Source organism: Carassius gibelio, chromosome B23, assembly GCF_023724105.1.
Source record: "Carassius gibelio isolate Cgi1373 ecotype wild population from Czech Republic chromosome B23, carGib1.2-hapl.c, whole genome shotgun sequence".
Taxonomy (NCBI): domain Eukaryota; kingdom Metazoa; phylum Chordata; class Actinopteri; order Cypriniformes; family Cyprinidae; genus Carassius; species Carassius gibelio.
The window spans coordinates 9,618,855-9,638,163 of record NC_068418.1 but is presented as its reverse complement, the minus strand read 5'-3'; the positions used below and the strand labels follow the sequence as shown (position 1 = coordinate 9,638,163).

At 36.6% G+C, this 19,309-nt stretch overlaps 2 protein-coding genes across 6 annotated transcripts; both read left to right on the top strand.

The window, feature by feature from the left end:
* Nucleotides 1-92: 92 nt before the first annotated feature.
* On the top strand, nucleotides 93-14,565 carry LOC128011261 (glucose-6-phosphate 1-dehydrogenase). Of its 4 annotated transcripts, none has more exons than XM_052593456.1 (14): nucleotides 170-209; nucleotides 718-750; nucleotides 1,515-1,633; nucleotides 7,638-7,675; nucleotides 8,022-8,130; nucleotides 8,239-8,456; nucleotides 9,965-10,123; nucleotides 10,284-10,409; nucleotides 10,792-10,885; nucleotides 11,719-11,905; nucleotides 12,486-12,721; nucleotides 12,840-12,916; nucleotides 12,999-13,091; nucleotides 13,183-14,565. In XM_052593456.1, exons 1-14 carry the CDS (start codon nucleotides 185-187, stop codon nucleotides 13,271-13,273), a joined length of 1,605 nt encoding a protein of 534 aa, XP_052449416.1. In that variant the 5' UTR covers nucleotides 170-184; the 3' UTR covers nucleotides 13,274-14,565. The 4 variants fall into 4 exon arrangements, with proteins under 4 accessions (XP_052449417.1, XP_052449416.1, XP_052449418.1 ...); XM_052593459.1 differs by lacking the exon at nucleotides 170-209 and adding an exon at nucleotides 265-396; XM_052593457.1 differs by lacking the exon at nucleotides 718-750 and having other exon boundaries at nucleotides 93-209.
* A 604-nt stretch (nucleotides 14,566-15,169) lies between these two features.
* LOC128011238 (N-alpha-acetyltransferase 10) lies at nucleotides 15,170-18,570 on the top strand. Of its 2 annotated transcripts, XM_052593426.1 has the most exons (9): nucleotides 15,170-15,353; nucleotides 15,821-15,919; nucleotides 15,995-16,053; nucleotides 16,568-16,613; nucleotides 16,734-16,849; nucleotides 16,921-16,965; nucleotides 17,450-17,534; nucleotides 18,213-18,350; nucleotides 18,483-18,570. In XM_052593426.1, the coding sequence occupies exons 1-9, from the start codon at nucleotides 15,333-15,335 to the stop codon at nucleotides 18,495-18,497; spliced, it is 624 nt and encodes a 207-aa protein (XP_052449386.1). In that variant the 5' UTR covers nucleotides 15,170-15,332; the 3' UTR covers nucleotides 18,498-18,570. The 2 variants fall into 2 exon arrangements, with proteins under 2 accessions (XP_052449386.1, XP_052449385.1); XM_052593425.1 differs by having other exon boundaries at nucleotides 15,172-15,353; nucleotides 18,213-18,570.
* Nucleotides 18,571-19,309: the final 739 nt, after the last annotated feature.

The following is a 19,309-nucleotide window of genomic DNA, read 5'->3' as shown; positions in this document are numbered from 1 at the left end:
ATCTAGCTCTTATCAGCAGGATTTTAATGTTTAATGCGCATGCGCGCTCTTCATTGGACTGAGGATCGTTCAGCATGTACGCGATTGGAGCGTTTAGCTGTCAATCACCGTCCTCCTGCAGTCTGGTCCCGCCCACGTCGCTTATCATCAGCACAGCTGCGTGGTGACGCCATACGCTCCAGCAATGATGGGGAGTCGAGCAAGCGCTGGTGAGTCCCTCTCTACACCAATAAAATCACAGAAGCCCGCCGTGTCATTTCAACAGGGAAGGAGGAAGCCGTCTCAAAGAATGACACTGTAGCCGCTATTGTTACATTTTTCTTGCGCTGAATCTGTTACAGGTCTTTAGCCTTTAAGTCCAGCTATTTGTGTTTGGTTAAGTAAAGCGCACTGAAAGTAAGTGACGTTAGCATGTTGTCATGCAGATTCTGCAGTGTATGTTCTGCCTTACTACAAAGTTCAGATTTCCCTTGCCATGCTTTTATCTTGTAGAATTCGATGTTCAATTTATTCCAAATATCGACATTTAAGGCATTTGTTTTGAATGTGATGCACTTCGTAAAATAATCAGTAGGCTGTTAGTCAGTTAGTGCCAGGCTGAGCCCTGTTAAATAAGGGATTGTGCTAATAACATTACGGTATACTCACAGAGTGGGGGTTTGTGGGAAGTTGTGTTTTTGTGTGACACGAGGTTTCTATGTATATCTCTTCTCACAGAGAGAGGACACACTACAGTCCCTGAACACAGTGGTAGGACTTTGTCATCCCAATGCATCCCAGTTGTGATGTGATTTGTCAAATGACTAGACTAGTCAACACTGTAGTTGGTGTTTTGTGTCTGTTCCCTAAAGAGGGCAAGTGACTGCACTGGCAAGGAATTATTGCATGTGAAAGTTTGCATTTTATATTATTTTATGTGCATTTAACAAATGCATCATGTTTCTAGACTACTTATTTTGGCATGTGCGTCTTCAAAATAAGGACATTTAGTCAACAAACTTGCTCTGTGGTTGTGTTATTAGTTTAAAATTCATACTAATGCCTTTGACATTGTACTGTTTGTACTATATGTTGAGCAGCTTTAGTAAAAGCTATTTGGAGAACATTTAACTTTTCAGTAGTGATAGACCCATTTCTTTAGTCGTTTTGAGGTTGGTGATGGCTAATTAACGTAGTAGTAGTAGGCTGTCTTTGTTGTAATTTAGTTGCATTATCGTCCATCCTGACCTCTGTTATCTTCCAAAACAACTTTATATATTAAATGGTAAAATTTTACCATTTATATATTAACTGTCCTGACAACATTTTCTTTTCTTTTTTTAAATGCATATCTTAACTTTTTTTTTTTTTAAGTTTCTTAAAGTGAAATTATTTTTAATCGAGATTATACAGCTGTAATAACTCCAGATAGCTAAAAAAAAAAAAAATCATAAACCTACTTTTGACATGACTGCATGAACATGAGGACCACTTGAGATCTGTGGTTTAATGTTTTTTTTCTGACCTCTTGACAGACAAGATGAGTCTTCCCCTCTCACGCTCTGAAGTGTTTGGGCAGCTGAGGAAAGAGCTACACGATGATGTGGAGTTTCACCAGTCTGATGTTCATATCTTCATCATCATGGGGGCTTCGGTGAGTGTGTGTGTGTGTGTGTGTGTGTGTTAGCTTATATTTAAATCTCCCCGTCTCTACTAATGAGTTGATACAGTCCCATCTGCAGACATGAGTTGTCTCTTATCTTGTACACTTGGCTTCTATTGACAAACCAAAAATGTGTGTGAATTTGTGTATTTGGGCTACTTTTTTCTTAACAGTGGCTACATTTACATGCACATCAGTATTATGATATTAATCAGAAATTGCCAATGATCTGTTAAGTACTGAATCATATAAAAACCTCCGTCCAATTCTGATTTCCCAAATTTCAATTCCAACTCCTGGAATATACCTATACATTTGTTGCATGTAAACCACTTATTCAGAGAACACTATTTACTATTGACTAGTTGCTTATTCGCATGCATATTGGCTGCTTATTAGTACTTATAAAGCACACATCGATGACTTATTCTGCATGACCATATTCTACATCCCTAAACCCTACCCCATACCTAAACATAACTGCTGCAACAGCTACCTTACTAACTATCAATAACTCTAATAGTGAATGTGTTCTCTAATCCAACTTCCCTGTTTGTAAAGCTCATTACAACTGGCACAGGTGCGCATACAGTTTCATCACTCACCATGATTACGTATGGTTTGTGGAATGTCATATTCGTATTCAAGAATTCTGTCGTCATTCTGTAAACTCTACTCTGACGGCTCTCCCCCACCAGTCCTTGCTGCAAACTTTCTTCCCCTTGCTTTTCTTTTGTTGCTCTAGTTACATCTCACTGCATGTGTTTATTAATGATTGTGCCATGCTTTCCATTTCATGGTGGTGGTGTTGGGATTGATGGGGGTAAGAAGTGTTAGAGTCCTAATTAAAATATTGTGAAAACTAGGGAGGTAAAGATTCACACAACTCACAATGTGAGACAATTTTACAGTAATTATTTGATAAAACAGTTTTCCCACAATTTTAACAAAAGGAGATTTAAGCAAAATTATAAATGAAAAGTGCTTTTTTTATTTTTTATTGTGAAACGTAAATGTCACATAACAAAACTAAATGTAAATGTTAAATCCCAGATAAATATAAAGTGTTCATATAAACAAACTAAAACTTTGCCTGTGCTCTTTTCATTACAAATGAGAGGCAACCACTGCACTTTAATCACAATTTAAACAAAGATGATGTGTACATAAGCACTTTTTGATTTGTTGGATTGTATAATTTTTAAATTTGGAGGGAATTTAGCCAAAGACTATAGAATGCAAGACGTGTCACTCGTATAGTTTTGAATGGGGAGGGGGGGGGGGGTGCAACACTCAATATGGCCGCTCTCTCAAACGAAGCCCCGCCTTCTGGGCAAAAGAGCAAATCGCTAATCAGTAAAGTCAGCGCGTCACTGGAGCTGCCCTTAGAAGTCCCAGTTGCTATAGAAACAGTCAGCGTTCATGCACACTGGCTGATCTGGTCTGAAAAATAAGCTTTCCATAATGCTATTTGAGCAAAAGAAACATTCGAGACAGTAGTTGTTAAAGTTTCAGATTTGAAATCACCAATGAAATCTATCTTAAGCTTGGCAAACAGTTTTGGAGAATTTGACGTTTCCCCATTCAAAAAGATAGGAGTTGCACTTGCATGCCCGAGAAGCATTTTAAAGATGGCTGCCGAGTGACTTTGATTTAGCTTTGTGAAACTATACCACATAAAACATCTAAACGAAACCGAAAACAGCAGACAGGCTAGATGAGAATGCAAATTCATTCTCTGACAGCAGGTGGCGCTTATGGAGCAGCAACATTATTATGTTTTCATTGGTTACCGCTACAGCACAGCCTGTTAACTGCTGGTCCAATAAAAGAAAATCTCAGATTCCTCTGAATTAATAAAACAGCCTTGATGTTTCGTACAAGGAAGTACAGCAGAAATAATTCTACCATGAAGGGACATTGCCAGCGTAGGGCATCTTTAAGATCCAGGAAGGGTGGTTGAGTAATTCAGTGGATTTCGCAGCCCATAAATGCTTAAGGCCTTAAAAATTGATCGTTCGAGTGTGGTGACAGAAGATCTGTGATTTGCTAGACATGATGAAAGACTTGTTGTCTCTAGACAGCCTTGATTAGGTTCACAACTGTAAATGCGGACAGACCCAATGTACCAATGTATATATAAAAAAAAATAAAACTCATACAAAATATTAAGAATGATTTGAAAGTGAGGTTTGCATTATAGTAGTTTAGGCTTTTACACTTCTCAATAGACTGTTAATCTTAACTTTTTAGTTGTGAAATTTTAAACCCTCTTCCTCCTTTTTGGCTAGATTTTCCTTGTTCCTCCTCGTTTTGTTCGGCTTTTTACTACGTTTTTACACAACTGCTTATTCAAATGATCTTTGTTACTTTTGGTTTTTCCTGTTCTTATTGTTTGGCATTTTAAATGGGTGCTAGTGATCTGTTATGCAATATCACTGTCTGTCAGCACTTTTCTTTCAGTTGGTGTGAATAGAGAGAGGTGAAAGCGCGGGCTTGTGTTTGGGATGAGGGTGTAGTCAGAAAGATGGTGGAGAGAGGGATATGCATGGCCGGCTCTGAATTGTTGGTTGGCAAGATTTCAACAGGTTTATGGCATAATATGAAGTCCATTCAGAAACCATGTCAAAATGCAGATGCAACATCACCTTGAGCCACTTAGATTCAGTGCATCGACCCCCAGCCAGCCTGTCATGTCACCAAATTTGTACCCAACTTCATTTTAAAGGCAGTTTGTGAGTATTCCGGTGTGACTAGTTGTCATTTAGCTATGTAGCTTTGCAAATTACACTCTTCATTATAATTAAAAACAAGCGAGGGTCATTTTTGATTTAGTAAAAAAAAAAAAAAAAATCTTACAGAAATTCTGCTTAACTTGCATGTGGAGTCTGCTCATCAGTTGCCATTATATAATGACAAAAAACTTCCTCCTTACAATCAAGACATTTTCCATAAATCAGACAAAGCGACAGAATTAAGCTAGGCAAATATTATTATTATTATTATTATTATTATTATTATTTTTTCTCTGAAATGTTTTTTTTAACCTTTAATTGCTCAATCAACAGAATTTGTTGTCAATTTTTTGTCCAGCGCCAAAAAATTAATATTGGGTTTAAGCTGCTTAAGTGGTTGGAACTGAAACCCCAGGTGTTGACTGCATTACTGTGTGTGTGTTTGTGTTTTAGGGCTGGGATAAACGATTATTTTTTTTAAACGATTAATCTAGTGTTGAATTTTTTCAGACCGATTCGATTTTGATTATCTCCCCATTAATTGACTACTAACAATTTATACATGTTGATTTACCTATCTGAATGAAAAAAAAACATGAATTCCTTAACATTGCAATATGTTTATTGCTCTTAAAATGACAAAATAAAAGACTAAGAATGCATTACTTTGCACTTGTATAGAGATAGCATTCAGTAAAACCTTGAAGCCTTGAAAACACGGCTTACTGAAACAAGCTAACTGAACACATAAGACCTAGCTTACTGAAAAAAAGTTCTTCTTTCAGATGAAAATAACAACAACTGGATATCTAGCATTCAATAAAAAAAGGTCACCCAAAATACTTGTTTAGAGCAATTGAAAGAATACAGTAACCAATGTAAACTTGAGGGCTTTAAGCTAACTCAGAGAGTGCTTTTTCCAAAAAAAAAAAAAATTAACCGTGGGAGCCAGCAGCCTGTCATGGAGAAAAAAAAAATCTCTGAATGCTCCACGTGAAACTTTGGCGTTCCGCCCTTTTTCTATCGTGTCTAATGATTTTGATTAATATGCACAAGAGAAAGCAAGAAGCGCTCGTGTTATTTGAAGACTGTGAGTGCGCGCGCACAGCTGGGGCTCTCTCTCTTACGCGCCCCGTCAGGCGCAGCAGTCATTCTATTCTACATCACTCACCGATCAAATAAAGCTTTGACAGCCGCCAAAAAAAAAGATCAATGCAGAAAAACCCCTGGATTGGGTATATAACGTTGGACAGAATGTTGATCCGGCCATCGCGTATATTCAGTGCACATAAGGTAAACGTTTTGCAAACGTTTTTTAGAGAAATAAAAACAGGTTGACGAATCAATGCGCATATTTTGCGTCGACGTATTTTTTGTTGTCCCAGCCCTAGTGTGTGTCTTAATTTCTTGCATTTTCCTGGAAATCGTTCCAGTGGCCTTCGCATCATGATCTACGGTTTACACTGTCTTTACTAAGACACACATTCCATAAAAACATGTCACTTTTCTTTTGGAATGTCACTATCAGAATAAATACATACAGTTTTTCTTGCTGCTTAGTTTTGGGTGTTTGTTTTGGTTTAATAATGCAATGCTAAAAGGTCATGTATGAATTTTGTCAAGTCACCATTACTTAGTGCTTTTTTACACCGCAGCAGGATTGACTAGTTAAATAGCGAACTGATATATTTAATAACATCCCCCAATAATTCCTATCTGGAGAGCTGGGACTCTCCCACATTGCCATAAATCATCCAAGACAAACAGAATAGTGCTGTCTCACTGTGCACAGAGCACTTCTCATGTGTCTGAATGGGTGTGGAGCAGATCTGCTGAGATCAGTGACCTTTGCATCGAGAAGATTGAATCACATGGAGGAGGGATGGGTTGACTGTTATTTTAAACTACATTGTATCTTCTTTTTTGTGTATTTTGCATTTATTATTTAGTCATCTTTATAATGAGATGTTTTTGTAAAATTATTCACGGTGTTCCACAGAAATTATGTCAGTTCCCTAGGTTTCTATTCCTCTTCAATCACAGAGATTCACGGGGATAGTTGACTCTTAAGTCAAGCCATGTAGTCTTTTTTTTTTTTTTTTTTATAGTGTAGTCTCATTAAAGGCACCATTAAATAGTTTAACGGATGCAGATTGCTTTCCTTTGTAGGTGTATTTACTATTTGCAGAATTAATTAGGTAGCCGATTAACCGGTAGCCTTTAAATTTCAATCCTGAAAAACTACATAACAAAAGCAATGAAGTCACTTTCAAAATAAATGTATGTAAGTAACATCCTTCTCAACCAAGTGATAATGTACCTTGCTAGTTTATGGCAGGTGATACTGGAGGAACGTTATTATCCTAGAGAGCATTTGGACAAAATTTGTATAAACCATTGCAAACAGTAGGCATATGAATCATCAGTATTTGTATTGTGACTTTTTTTTAAAAGGGTTATCGCATGCTACATGCACTTTGTGCACACCAATCGTTCATGATCCAGCTTCACCTCCAGAAGAAGGGAATATAAGGTTTTTACAATGCCTTTCCTAATAATGTGCCAATTACGTTTCATGATGAATGCAGCTAAAGCAAACCTCCCCTCTCTTCCAGCCATTCTCAGAGAGACTGAGTCAGCAGAGAACATTTTAAAGCAGCATGCTACAAAACTGTGTGCTCTGAAAAGAGCGGTTTTTGACCATAAAAAGAGTGCCTTTTACACTAGGAAAAATAGATTTAGATAGAAAAATCTTAACCAAAGTATGTTACAGACTCCTCATTAAGACCCTAAAGAATTGTATCAACTTGTGGAAAATGGTTTTATTTTGTCAACTATGGGTAAAAATAGCACACAGAAAAAAGGGGGGGGGGGGGGGAAGGAATTTTTTTGCTAAGTACCAAAAATAAAAATGTGAATAAAGACAAAAGTTGGAGCTTCACGGCTCTTAAGCAATAAATAATTGATCAAACTCCTGCTTAGTAATTGGATTGCAAATGTAAAGTGAGATAAGTTCCCAATAGTGCTCTCATTGAGTAGGTTGCCACATTTTTGCAAGACTTGCAATGATGCTGAGGTTTTTGGTCAGGGCCTGTGTTCAACATTTATCCAATAAAAGATCATCTAACTCTGATCAACGATCGGCTTTTCTCTACGAATTGTTTTGAATATGTTGCACTATGAAACGCAATGAACAGCTTTTGTGGAATTCATGTATTAATAAATTGTTCTGTGATGTAACAAATGTGTTCTTTTTGTAGGGAGATCTGGCGAAAAAGAAAATCTACCCAACTTTGTGGTGAGTACCATTGAACATTTGGATCTGGTGAGAATTTTATTTATCATATATATATATATATATATATATATATATATATATATATATATATATATATTGCAAAATAAACAACCTAATATTGTATTTCAATTACAATTATTACTGTTTATTTAGCTTTTTATTTTTGATTATTTATTTTTTTTCTGGGTAATTTGAATAGAATGTTTTAATTGAAATCAAAAGTTCTCCACTGTCAATTTTGATCAATTTAGTGTGTTTGTGTTGAATAACCGTATTAATTTCTTTCAGAAAACATTGACACCTAAACTTTAGATCCGTATGAAGTATTTCTGTCTGTCTCTTGTAGGTGGTTGTTCAGAGACGGTCTTCTCCCTGAAGAGACATATTTTGTGGGTTTTGCACGTTCTGATCTGACAGTGGATGCCATACGCACAGCCTGCATGCCCTACATGAAGGTCACAGCTCAAGAGTGTTTTACATGTGAATTTGTCTATTTACTGCCTTTTTACAGTGTGTTAAAATATCTTCTCTTTTTTTTTTTTTTTTTTTTTTCCTCCATTCAGGTGGCAGATTCTGAGGCAGATCGCCTCGCAGCGTTCTTCAGCAGAAACTCTTACATCAGCGGGAAGTATGTGGATGAATCCTCTTTCGCTAACCTGAACACTCACCTGCTGTCCCTGCATGGAGGAGCTGGGGCCAACCGCCTCTTCTACCTGGCCCTGCCGCCCAGCGTCTACCACGACGTCACCAAGAACATCAAACATCAGTGCATGAGCACCAAGTGAGGAGCAAACACATGCTTTTAAACTTGCCTCTTTTATCAATTCGTAGAAGTCACAATAGAACTAGTAACGACGAAACATTGTTGCTTTATTAAAAGCTAACGGTGTACCTAAAAGCGGTATATTGTGTAGAGTATTACAAGAAAGAGATTGACTGTGATTACCTGAATGTGATATAGCATTCATTTTCAGCTCAATATCATACTCACAAATAAAACATTAGTTTGAATGTCCACTGAGGAAAGTGATATATCTTTGTCGTACTATCCTTTCATCTGTTTAGGGTGATTTCCTTTGACAGCGCTGCTCAGTGCTGTAAAAAAAAAAAAACCCAAAAGTTACGGACCGCAGCTCTGATTGGTTGTTTCTTACCGGGAGCGTTTTTTTGTGTTCAAAGTATACAAAATGTATGTAATAAGAGAGTACACCATGAATCCATTTTCCAAACCCTGTTTTTAGCCTGTGCTGGATCGCTAGGGTACACCTAAAATAAGTGTTTATACTCTGACTATTCTTCATAGACATAAACAGAGAGAAGTAGTTCCGGCTACGATGTTCTTCCGCAAGACGCAAGCAGTTCTGTTTATTAACCGCTAGAGCGTCAAAAGTTACCGACTGCAGCTTTAATACAAATAATTTTAAAACTGAATGTAAATATTGAAACCAATAGTTAGTAACAAAAAAAAAACCTAAAAACAAAGGGGCAGATTTACTAAACAGGCCAAATTAGCGTGAGAACGCAGTTCTGAAACCGTGTACAGCAGATGGTGTGGAAATTTCTGCAGGTGATTTACTGAAATTAAACAAATTAAGGAACACCAACGCAACATCTCAGTTCCATAATGACCAACACAATCTAACAAGTGTAGCGCAAATTAGTGTAAGGATCTGTTCGGTTCTGGATAATTTGTTCTTCTGCCATTCCAAACAAATTAAGACTTGTGAAAAAGAATCCTCTCCCTTCTAACATGTGCTCTCTGTTCTCTGCAGTGCCTCCTTCTAGCAACACTAAATGCAGCCATTTCAAGTGCAAAATAGTTGAAAACATACTTTTTTTGGGGGCGTAAAGAAATGGTGCAAATCAGTAATTTGACGAGTGCAAATGTTAGTAAATTGCATTGCGTGATTCATTTTAATACTCTCCTCCTGTAAATTTTGCACCTGAAAGGGAAACTCCTACAAATTAATATTCAGTAAGGTCAGGCAAAAAAAATAACTTTCCACACCTTTTCAGCACTAATTCTTCAGAAAATGCCAAAACTGTTTGCGCTGGAGCAAGCTGCTAAGAAATCTGTTCTAAAATTGCTAAAACTGAAAATCTAAAAATAAAAGCTCATTCAAAAATATTAATAATCAAATGGTATATTAATAATTCCAAAATAATGCTTGTGAGATACGAAGTGTAGTTTCTGTTCAGTTTTTTTCTGATTGTCTGTGTATATGAGTTTGCCCTAGCAAAGGCATTTTTCCAAGCGCAGCACATATTTTGTGTTTGTATGTCTGGTAGAGGCTGGAACAGGATAATCGTGGAGAAGCCTTTCGGACGTGACCTGCAGAGCTCAGAGGAGTTAACCAGTCATCTCTCTGCTCTCTTCACTGAGGACCAGATTTACCGTATAGACCATTACCTAGGCAAAGAGATGGTCCAGAACCTCATGGTTCTCAGGTGGGACTCTCTAATGTTCATCCTGCTCTGCCTGCTTCATTCACTAGCTGTCACACACAGTTGTCATTTATGCATAATTAAGGGTTAAACTCCACCAGGAGTGTCTTCATCTGTATCCGTGTCTCATTAGTCACAGTTTTCTCTCCTATTTTCTCTACAGGTTTGGAAATCGTATATTTGGCCCCATATGGAACCGGGACAGTGTGGCGTGTGTGGTTCTGACCTTCAAAGAGCCGTTTGGTACCCAGGGCCGAGGGGGATATTTTGACGATTTTGGTATCATTCGGTTAGTTTTCTTGCTTTTGAGATTATGCATCTGCGACACGAAGACCTTTTATTATTATTATTATTAAAAATAATATTATCTACCCAAAACTGATTTTTTTTTTTTTCATTCAACCTGTGTGATTTTTCTTCTGTAGAAATTTTTGATGCTTGCACTAAAAGTTCCATACAATGAAAATGCATTTTGTGAAGCACCATAAAGATAGTCCCTAAGAAGAAAATGCTAATAAAATTGCACAATTTCAAAGAAAAAAAAGAAAAAGATTTGTGTAAAAGTAGATTGCACTTTCTTTGTATGAGGATTCCCTTCAAAGGCTGTGAGGATTTTGATATTCTAATCAAGCAGGATTTGTAAATGAATGTATTCCTCTCTTTGTCTCCAGTGATGTGATGCAGAACCACCTGCTGCAGATGCTCAGTCTGGTTGCCATGGAGAAGCCTGCATCCACCAGCTCTGATGATGTTCGAGATGAGAAGGTAACGAGCCGGTCAGCCAATGAACCGTGCACAGCCTCCCACTGCAGCTCTCTTTTCTGGCGCTAATCATAATGATCCTGAATTTAGCATTGAGGAGCAAATCTATCAGATTTAGCATGTATAAATTAAGGTCTTGGTTCCTTCATTACTTTTCAGAGAAGTCTTCATTTTTGGATCATATTTTGATTTTAAATGTACATTATGGTGATTGTGTAGTACCCAAAGGGTCAAGGTGTTTTAATTTTGTCGTTCATTTTATAGTTTTTGTTTTTTTGTGTGTTTTGTTTGTTTAAAGACGATGTGAAGTATGTTTGTACTTTTCCTTATTTTTTTTCTTTTGGTTTGAACTGATTTTTTTTAATGATTTAGTTTTATTTTATTTATTTAAGACTTTTGAACATTTAAGTAGTTTTACTTGTCCCGGTTCAATTATTTTGTTTTATACTGATTTTTTTATTTTTTTTATTTAGCATTTTGTACTGTTTTGTTTGTTTTTTGAAAGCTTTTAACAGTGTTAAGTAGTCCCATACAAATAGGGATTTGTTTATTGATTTTTATATAAATGGTTTTTATGACTTCTGTGTTAACGGTGAAGTAAACTTGTACTTTTCACTGTAATGGTTGCTTTTGTAGATTTTTCTTTTTTTTTTGTTTATTTATGCACTTTTTGTTTTAAGAGTTTTAATAGGACAAAGACAAACTGAGTGCTCATGATGCATCCAAGTGAAGTGCTTTTGCTGAAATAATCAGGAATTATCCTGAATAGCAGTCTACATATAGCTCTCCTTTTATAATACCTGTTTTGTCTGTTCACTCTCTGTGTCCCTCTACAGGTGAAGGTGCTGAAGTGCATTGAGCCGGTCTCTCTCTCAGATGTGGTCTTGGGTCAGTATGTGGGAGATCCCGATGGAGAAGGAGAGGCTAAACTGGGTTATCTAGATGACAAAACTGTCCCTGAAGGCTCCACTCAGGCTACATTTGCCACAGCAGTGCTTTATGTAAAGAACGAACGCTGGGATGGTAAGCGATTGCTAATTAGCTAATATTTACAGTCTGGCCAAACTAAGTTTTGTCCTTAAATGAGAAGCTTTACTAACCCTTTGTTCTTGAAATTTAAAAATGTTGTTGCTTAAGGCAAAATTAAAATTTTAGCACATACAATACACTACTGTTCAGAAGTTTATAGTTGGAACTTTTTTTTTTTAAGTCTCTATGCTCATCCTTTTTTTTATTTTTTTATATATATAGTAGAAACCGCAACATTGTGAAATTTTAATATAATTTAAAATGGCTGTTTTCTATGTTAATACATCAATACAAGTGTATTAATTTCTGTGATGGTAAATCATTACCCCAGTCGTCAGTGTCACATGATCCTTCAGAAGTCTGCATAATGTGACATTTATTGCAAACATTTTATTCTGTCAATTCATTCTTCTATTCAGCAAGGAAGCATTAAATTGGTCAAAATAATATAACTTTTTTACAGTAACGGCAAAAGAACATTTTCTGGACTCAAAACCGTACAGCAGTATATAACTGACAGTCTTTCTCTTCCTGAATGTGTTGATGTTTGATCGCCCCGTCTCTCTCTCTCCAGGAGTTCCCTTCATCCTCAGGTGTGGAAAGGCTCTGAATGAGAGGAAGGCAGAGGTGAGGCTGCAGTTCACAGACGTCCCTGGAGACATCTTTAGCTCTCACTGCAGGAGGAACGAGTTGGTGGTGCGTGTGCAGCCCAACGAGGCCATCTACGCCAAGATGATGAGCAAGAAACCCGGAGTCTACTTCAGCCCTGAGGAGACCGAGCTGGACCTGACCTACCACAGCAGATACAAGGTAAAACACAGCTTTCGTCCATTCACACTCTCTCTTTTGTCCTAGTCGGCAACTTTGACTAATAATATGTGGGAAATGACTTGATAAATGTGCTTTTCTCTGTTCTCCCTTTTCAAAGGACGTTAAGCTGCCCGATGCCTACGAACGTCTGATTCTGGACGTCTTTTGTGGCAGCCAAATGCATTTTGTACGAAGGTGTGTTTCTTATTGTAAATGTAATATGTTGTTGTAATAATTCTGAGACTACCATTTCTGAATTTGCCTCATTTTCTCAAAGTGATGAGTTGAGGGAAGCCTGGAGAATCTTCACTCCTCTTCTTCATCAGATAGAGAAGGAGAAGACGCCACCCGTCAAATACAAATACGGAAGGTAAAACGTGCTTCAAGGTTTTTTTTATTTATTTTTTATACACATGAAGTGATGTGTAATATCTCTCATTTTCTCTGGCTCTCTCTCATAGCCGTGGTCCCGCAGAGGCTGATGAGCTGGTACAGAGGGTGGGCTTCCGCTATGAGGGTACATACAAATGGGTGAACCCACACAAACTGTGAAAGAAGATGACGACAGAAATTAGGAGCTGAAGCCTTTCAAAAACCAGCCCAAGATGAGTGCCTGCAATAAGAACGAAAAGGGCACTTGAGTATTTGGAGATGCACTCTGCATTTAAAGAAGGACCAACAAGATTTGCAAAAGCTTTTTTTTGGATGTTATTAATTATAATCAGCTCAATATGATGTTTCATGCTTTATAGGACATTTCTGATTACTTTGTTCCATATTTCATTGGTTATGCACTTGAGCATCATTGATATTCATACAAATTGTATACTGTGCTGTAATTCCCTTCGTTCTTTATTCTTAAAGAAAAGCAATGCTTCTGTTATGCATTCATCTTTCCACAAGCAAAAGTCTTAACATTAAATGCTGCTCACATTTCAGAAGTGGTATAAAAGTACAATCTGCTCTTGCAGTGATGGTTGTTCATGTATTTTGTTGATGGTGGTGTTTCTTTTTTTTTAAGCAAGCTTACATGAATCTAAAATGAAATGCTACATTTGGACCACTCAAAAGAAAGATTCTGGAAAGCTATAGGGATTAGGATTCCAATGCATGTGTGTCTATGACATTTTAACATGTCTTAAAGGTTTCAACTGGCTGAATGAGGCACAAATATGTTAAGTCTTATTAAAAAAGATGTATAATGTACATTCCATAGCTCTCCGTCAATAATTTAATAAGATGTAATGTTTGTTACATCATTTGGTTATGGTCTCTTTCTGCTCTCTATTGCTTTTGGGTTCAGCATTTTACATGCACACTGAAACCGGTGTCTATAAACAACTTTGATAGTCAATGTATTGTGACAGCACTGAATTTTAACATCCTGGCAGGGTGCCTGTAAAAACAGATTTATTTATCAGTAGATTTTGGGAATGACTGCTTGTCTGGCTTTTGTAATGAATTTTTAATTTCTAGTTTATTTTTTTACTTTATGGTTGTGAGCTATATAATTTTTCTTTAAAAGTTCTGCTCCGTGTTTACGATTTTATTAAAATAAACAACTACTTTTAAAATAAAGCATAGTTAAAATGCCTCACAAGTGTCCCATTACTTTTGTTTCATCTGGTCCTTTTATGTTCCCTTAATATATTTGGCTTGTTTCAGTACAGCTGATTGTAGTCTTTGTCCAGGCCTGGAAAAGTCATGGGATCATCTGTAGTGAATGTAGATTTCTCTGACACTCAGTTTGTTTGTTACTCTTTATAGAGACTTTTGTACAATTGTTTAAATTTGTGCTGTAAAACAATTAGTCGCATCCAAAATAAAAGTTGTTGTTTACATAATGTCTGTGTACTGTATATTTGTTATGTATACATACACCTACAGTATATATTTTGATTATTTACATGTGTATATACACTTACATATTTATATTGCTATATATAAATGTATTTAAAATAAGCCTAAAAATTTTCTTAAATATATACATGCATGTGTTTGCATTTATATATACATAATAAAGATACAAAGAATACACGCATAATGTAAACTATTTTTATTTTGGATGCGATTAATCGTTTGACAGCACTAGTTTAAATATGTAGTTTAGCAGTAGTCATGCACATGGAAATCATATCACTTCCATTTCAATAAAAGCATTTAAAAACGCTTATGAAGTAAACATTAAAGACTGGAAGAGTAGTGGAAATTATTTTCAGGGGAAAAAAAAACATAGGAGCTTTTATATCCATCAAGCTTTAATAAAATTAAATGTATAAAAACAGAATCAATGCACGGAGGTATTAATAGTTTTATTCTGATTTTCAATCAAAAATATGATTAACAATAAATACAATAAATGAAAACAAATAACCCGGAATGTAAATATTTTATAAACATTGCATTCCTGGCTTTTGTTCAAGGACTTTTATTATCGCTATAACCGGAAGGACTTTATTGTCCGAGCATCCGTCTTCCGGTCGTGGGCAACATGGTTGTAGAGGTGTAGCTGTCCATCTGCCAGCTTATTCGATTCAATATAAAAATCTGTGTCCATTTGACAGCTGTATTGATATCGAATAATATATTTATCAAGCAATCCTCAGTCAAAATGAATATACGCAACGCGCGGGTAAGTGAAGTTACATTAGTGCAGTGGCTGCGTCTCAAAACACATTTCAGCCATCATTGATGAGTTCCGCACGACGAGGCACTGAATGTATTAAACATTATTAATCTTTTTATTTTATCTACGTTTTGCTTGATTCATACACACTCTGCAGTATAATAGTTTTAAAGCGACCGTGTTCTGTAACGTTGCATTACTAGAAAGGCATGCAAGTTAATGAATCAGTTTAAAAGGCTATCAGCTGTTAAATTTAAGTTACACAATTTGATAATAACAATTTAGGTCAACATATTATCAAGCAGTGCTTATATGTCCTAGTTTATTTTGCTGTCCTCACTTACAGAACACATGACTATTACACAGCTTCTCTCTGAATATTAAAATGTGCTTAATGTAAATGATTCAGTATTACTGCAGGTGGCAGGTAGAGAACCGCTTGACTCGAGTATGTTCTCTTTTCATGTCTCCAGCCAGAGGATCTGATGAACATGCAGCACTGCAACCTGCTGTGTCTTCCAGAGAACTATCAGATGAAGTATTACTTCTACCACGGCCTGTCCTGGCCACAGGTCTGAGACCACACGCATCTGTATACAAACATCACATGTGAACTGCCTTACTGAACTCCTGTGTTTGTTTTCCAGCTGTCTTACATAGCAGAGGATGAGAATGGGAAGATAGTGGGATATGTTTTGGCTAAAATGTGAGTTTTGTTTTTCTTTATTGCTTTCATGTGTGAAATGTCCATAACTGCTAGGAGTTGTTAAGTTAAAGGGATACACCAACTAAAAATTGAGAATGGTCATCATTTACTCGCTCTCGTGTTGTTCCAAACCTTACTCTCTGCTGTGGAAGTTGAACTCAAAGAAGATGTGTTGGTGACCAAACAGTTTCAGTTTCCATTGACTTACATTGTATGGACCAAAAAAACCTACACTGGAAGTCAATGGAAACCCAAACTGTTTGGTCACCAACATTCTTCAAAAGATCCTATTTTATGTTCTACAGGTAAAAAAAAAAAAAAGTAATGCAGGTTTGGATTGACATGAGTAAATGATGACAGAATTCTTATTTTGGGGTGAACTGTCCCTTTAAGAAAGGTAATTTTTCAAATAATTATAATTAATTTAAGAATCAATTAAGTATGTAATATTCATAACATGTATAATGATATATTATTTCAGTATTATTTTATGTGAATTGCATATTTTTAATAGGGAGGAGGATCCTGACGATGTGCCTCATGGACACATTACATCACTGGTTAGTGTTTTTACTCTGAAAAACCTTTACTGATCTAATCTTTCTCATCATTTGTGCTGATGTCGTCTTTCATCCTGTCTGCATGTGTTTAAATGAATTCTGTGCTGTGTGGTTATACAGGCAGTTAAACGCTCTCACAGGCGTCTCGGACTGGCTCAAAAACTGATGGATCAAGCCAGCAGAGCCATGATTGAGAACTTCAATGCCAAATATGTCTCTTTACATGTCAGGAAGAGGTAGGATATGCACTCTCTATCGTCATATCAGGCCTGAGAGATTTACCTGACTGTGTGTGTTTGTATTTCAGTAACCGGGCCGCTCTTCACTTGTACTCAAACACACTTAAGTTTCAGTGAGTAGCCCATCTCTTCTTTTTCCCCAGTTCTATTATATTGTGAAAGAATATGAACTGTCAGTCAATTAAAACGAAAAGAATGAATTACAAATTAAATGTAAAAAATGCTAGATGGAGTGTCCCACAATTAAATAACTGCAGTGTCTCTTAACTGTCACAAGATGTGAGACGTTAAGTGTTTTTAAATAAAATACAATTAAAACATTCTGTGTTAATGACCCTTCAGAAGTAGTTCAACTTAAAGAAAACATCGTTATAATAAAATGCATGAATTGTACTAAATAAGTGTTAAATTGACAGCACTAGAATAAACTTATTTTCAAAAACAGCTCAGGTTTAGCCACCATGTATAACTGTATGAATATGAATCGTGATAAATTGGAGAGACAATAAGTTGTACGTACTGTGTTCTTTTCTTTATTTTGTGACATTGCATTGCATTTCATTCATATACCAAATGTTTCCTGATGCTGTGTTGCAGGATTAGTGAAGTGGAGCCCAAATATTATGCTGATGGAGAAGATGCTTATGCCATGAAGAGGAATCTCACACAGATGGCAGATGAGGTGTGTGGTGGTGCAGTTACATTTCATTATTGACTCCGGAAATGAAGCTGAATAAACGATTTTCCAAATTGTACCCTGAACCTCTACACCCACTGAACATATGTGCAAGAATAGCCGTTAATCTTCAGTTAAATAAACCACAATTTTTCAGTTTGCCTCCTCAAGGAGTTTCCAACTGTTTGATTAAGACTCTAATGGTAGTCATAATATGACACAAGAATCTTGTGCCAACTTGGAGTTGTGAGCCAAGTGGTTTTTAATTCCTAATTAAAAATATGTATTAATCTTTGATAATTACTGCCCAATTAATGTAGGTAGAAAAGTGTTAGTAACAGAAATCACACATTCACACATATAAATTGGTTCAGTGCAATGGAGTAGCACCTTCCGCAGATGTTAAATTAAAAAATTAGAGAGGGCTAAATTGGGTTCACCTTCAAAAACTACTGTTAGAACACATTCAGTAACTACTGGTTATTTTTTATTTTGATATACACAGAATCTAAGTTTCATTTTCACCAATTAGCAAGTTTACTCACTCAAAAACACATTTAGCACATTACACTTAACCAGGTTGCTTCCTCAGTCGGTGGCGAATGCTGGTAGAACTGTATGTTTTAAAAAAAAAAATAATAATAATTCACCCGTGCAAAACACTTAACTTTTCCTGATGTGCAGTTGCAGAAACCAGGTGTTCGTCTGTGGGGCTCAGAGGCTTCACCTTCTCAGGACACATCTGTGACAGGCCTGGTGGAGAAGCTGACGGTGCAGGATGGAGATGGAGACAGTGGAGGAGAGAGTAAAGAAATGAGTGAGGTCAGCGAGGCCACAGAGAGCACAGACGTCAAAGACTCCTCGTCAGACTCTTAACTCACATCTCCGTGTGTTCACACCCATCATAGAGGTTTCAAATCGGTTTACAGTGTTTATATGCTCTTTTATTTTCAGAATACAGGAGAGTGACCTTGTAAAAGCGGTTCACGACTATGAAATTATTTGTCAGGAGATTTGCCAATAAAATCGAAGAGTAAACATCTTTTGTGGTGGTGCCCTTATCTTGCTAAAAACAAACCAAAAATGTTTTTATTTTATTTTATTACTGTGACATGTATGGCTAAGGATGGGTGGGTAGTTTAAACCACCCTTTATTGATTCCTGTCTTAAAGGTTATTGAGAATTAATGACCCATTTTATTTCTGTTATCCGAGAAGGTAGTAAAAAAAAAAACGGATTTGGCAAAAATGTGTGAAAAAGAATCTGTGAAAATACGCTTTGTCAGAGATGAGTGTTATACCAATTTTATCTTGAATGAAAACAGACTTTTTTGATTTTATTGATGCGGCTCCTTTAAGATTTTTACCACGCTTTGCCGCGCTCATACTTAACGTCTCTTTTCTGTCAACCTAAATATAGTTTAAATCTGTTACGTTCTTCAAAAACAGCGTATTTGTAAGCTACATTACATCGCGATATATTAATAAAACAATCTTCGATTAAATGCGTCGCACAAACCGTCGAAGTCAGACTGTCATACAGGGATCTTGTTAAAAATAAACGCATATTTGGGATCCCTCAGTGGGATGTGTAGAGCGACAGATGAGAGGCTTACCAACAGCCGGAGACAGCATAAGGTTTGGCACACTTTTCCTCATTTTATTTCTCACTTCTGGTGTATTTGAAGATTATATCCCACTTCATCATTATCACAGTGACCGGGTTCTTCAAAGTTATTGAAGTTATTGACTACTAAACACAGGCCTTGCGAAACCGTGGCC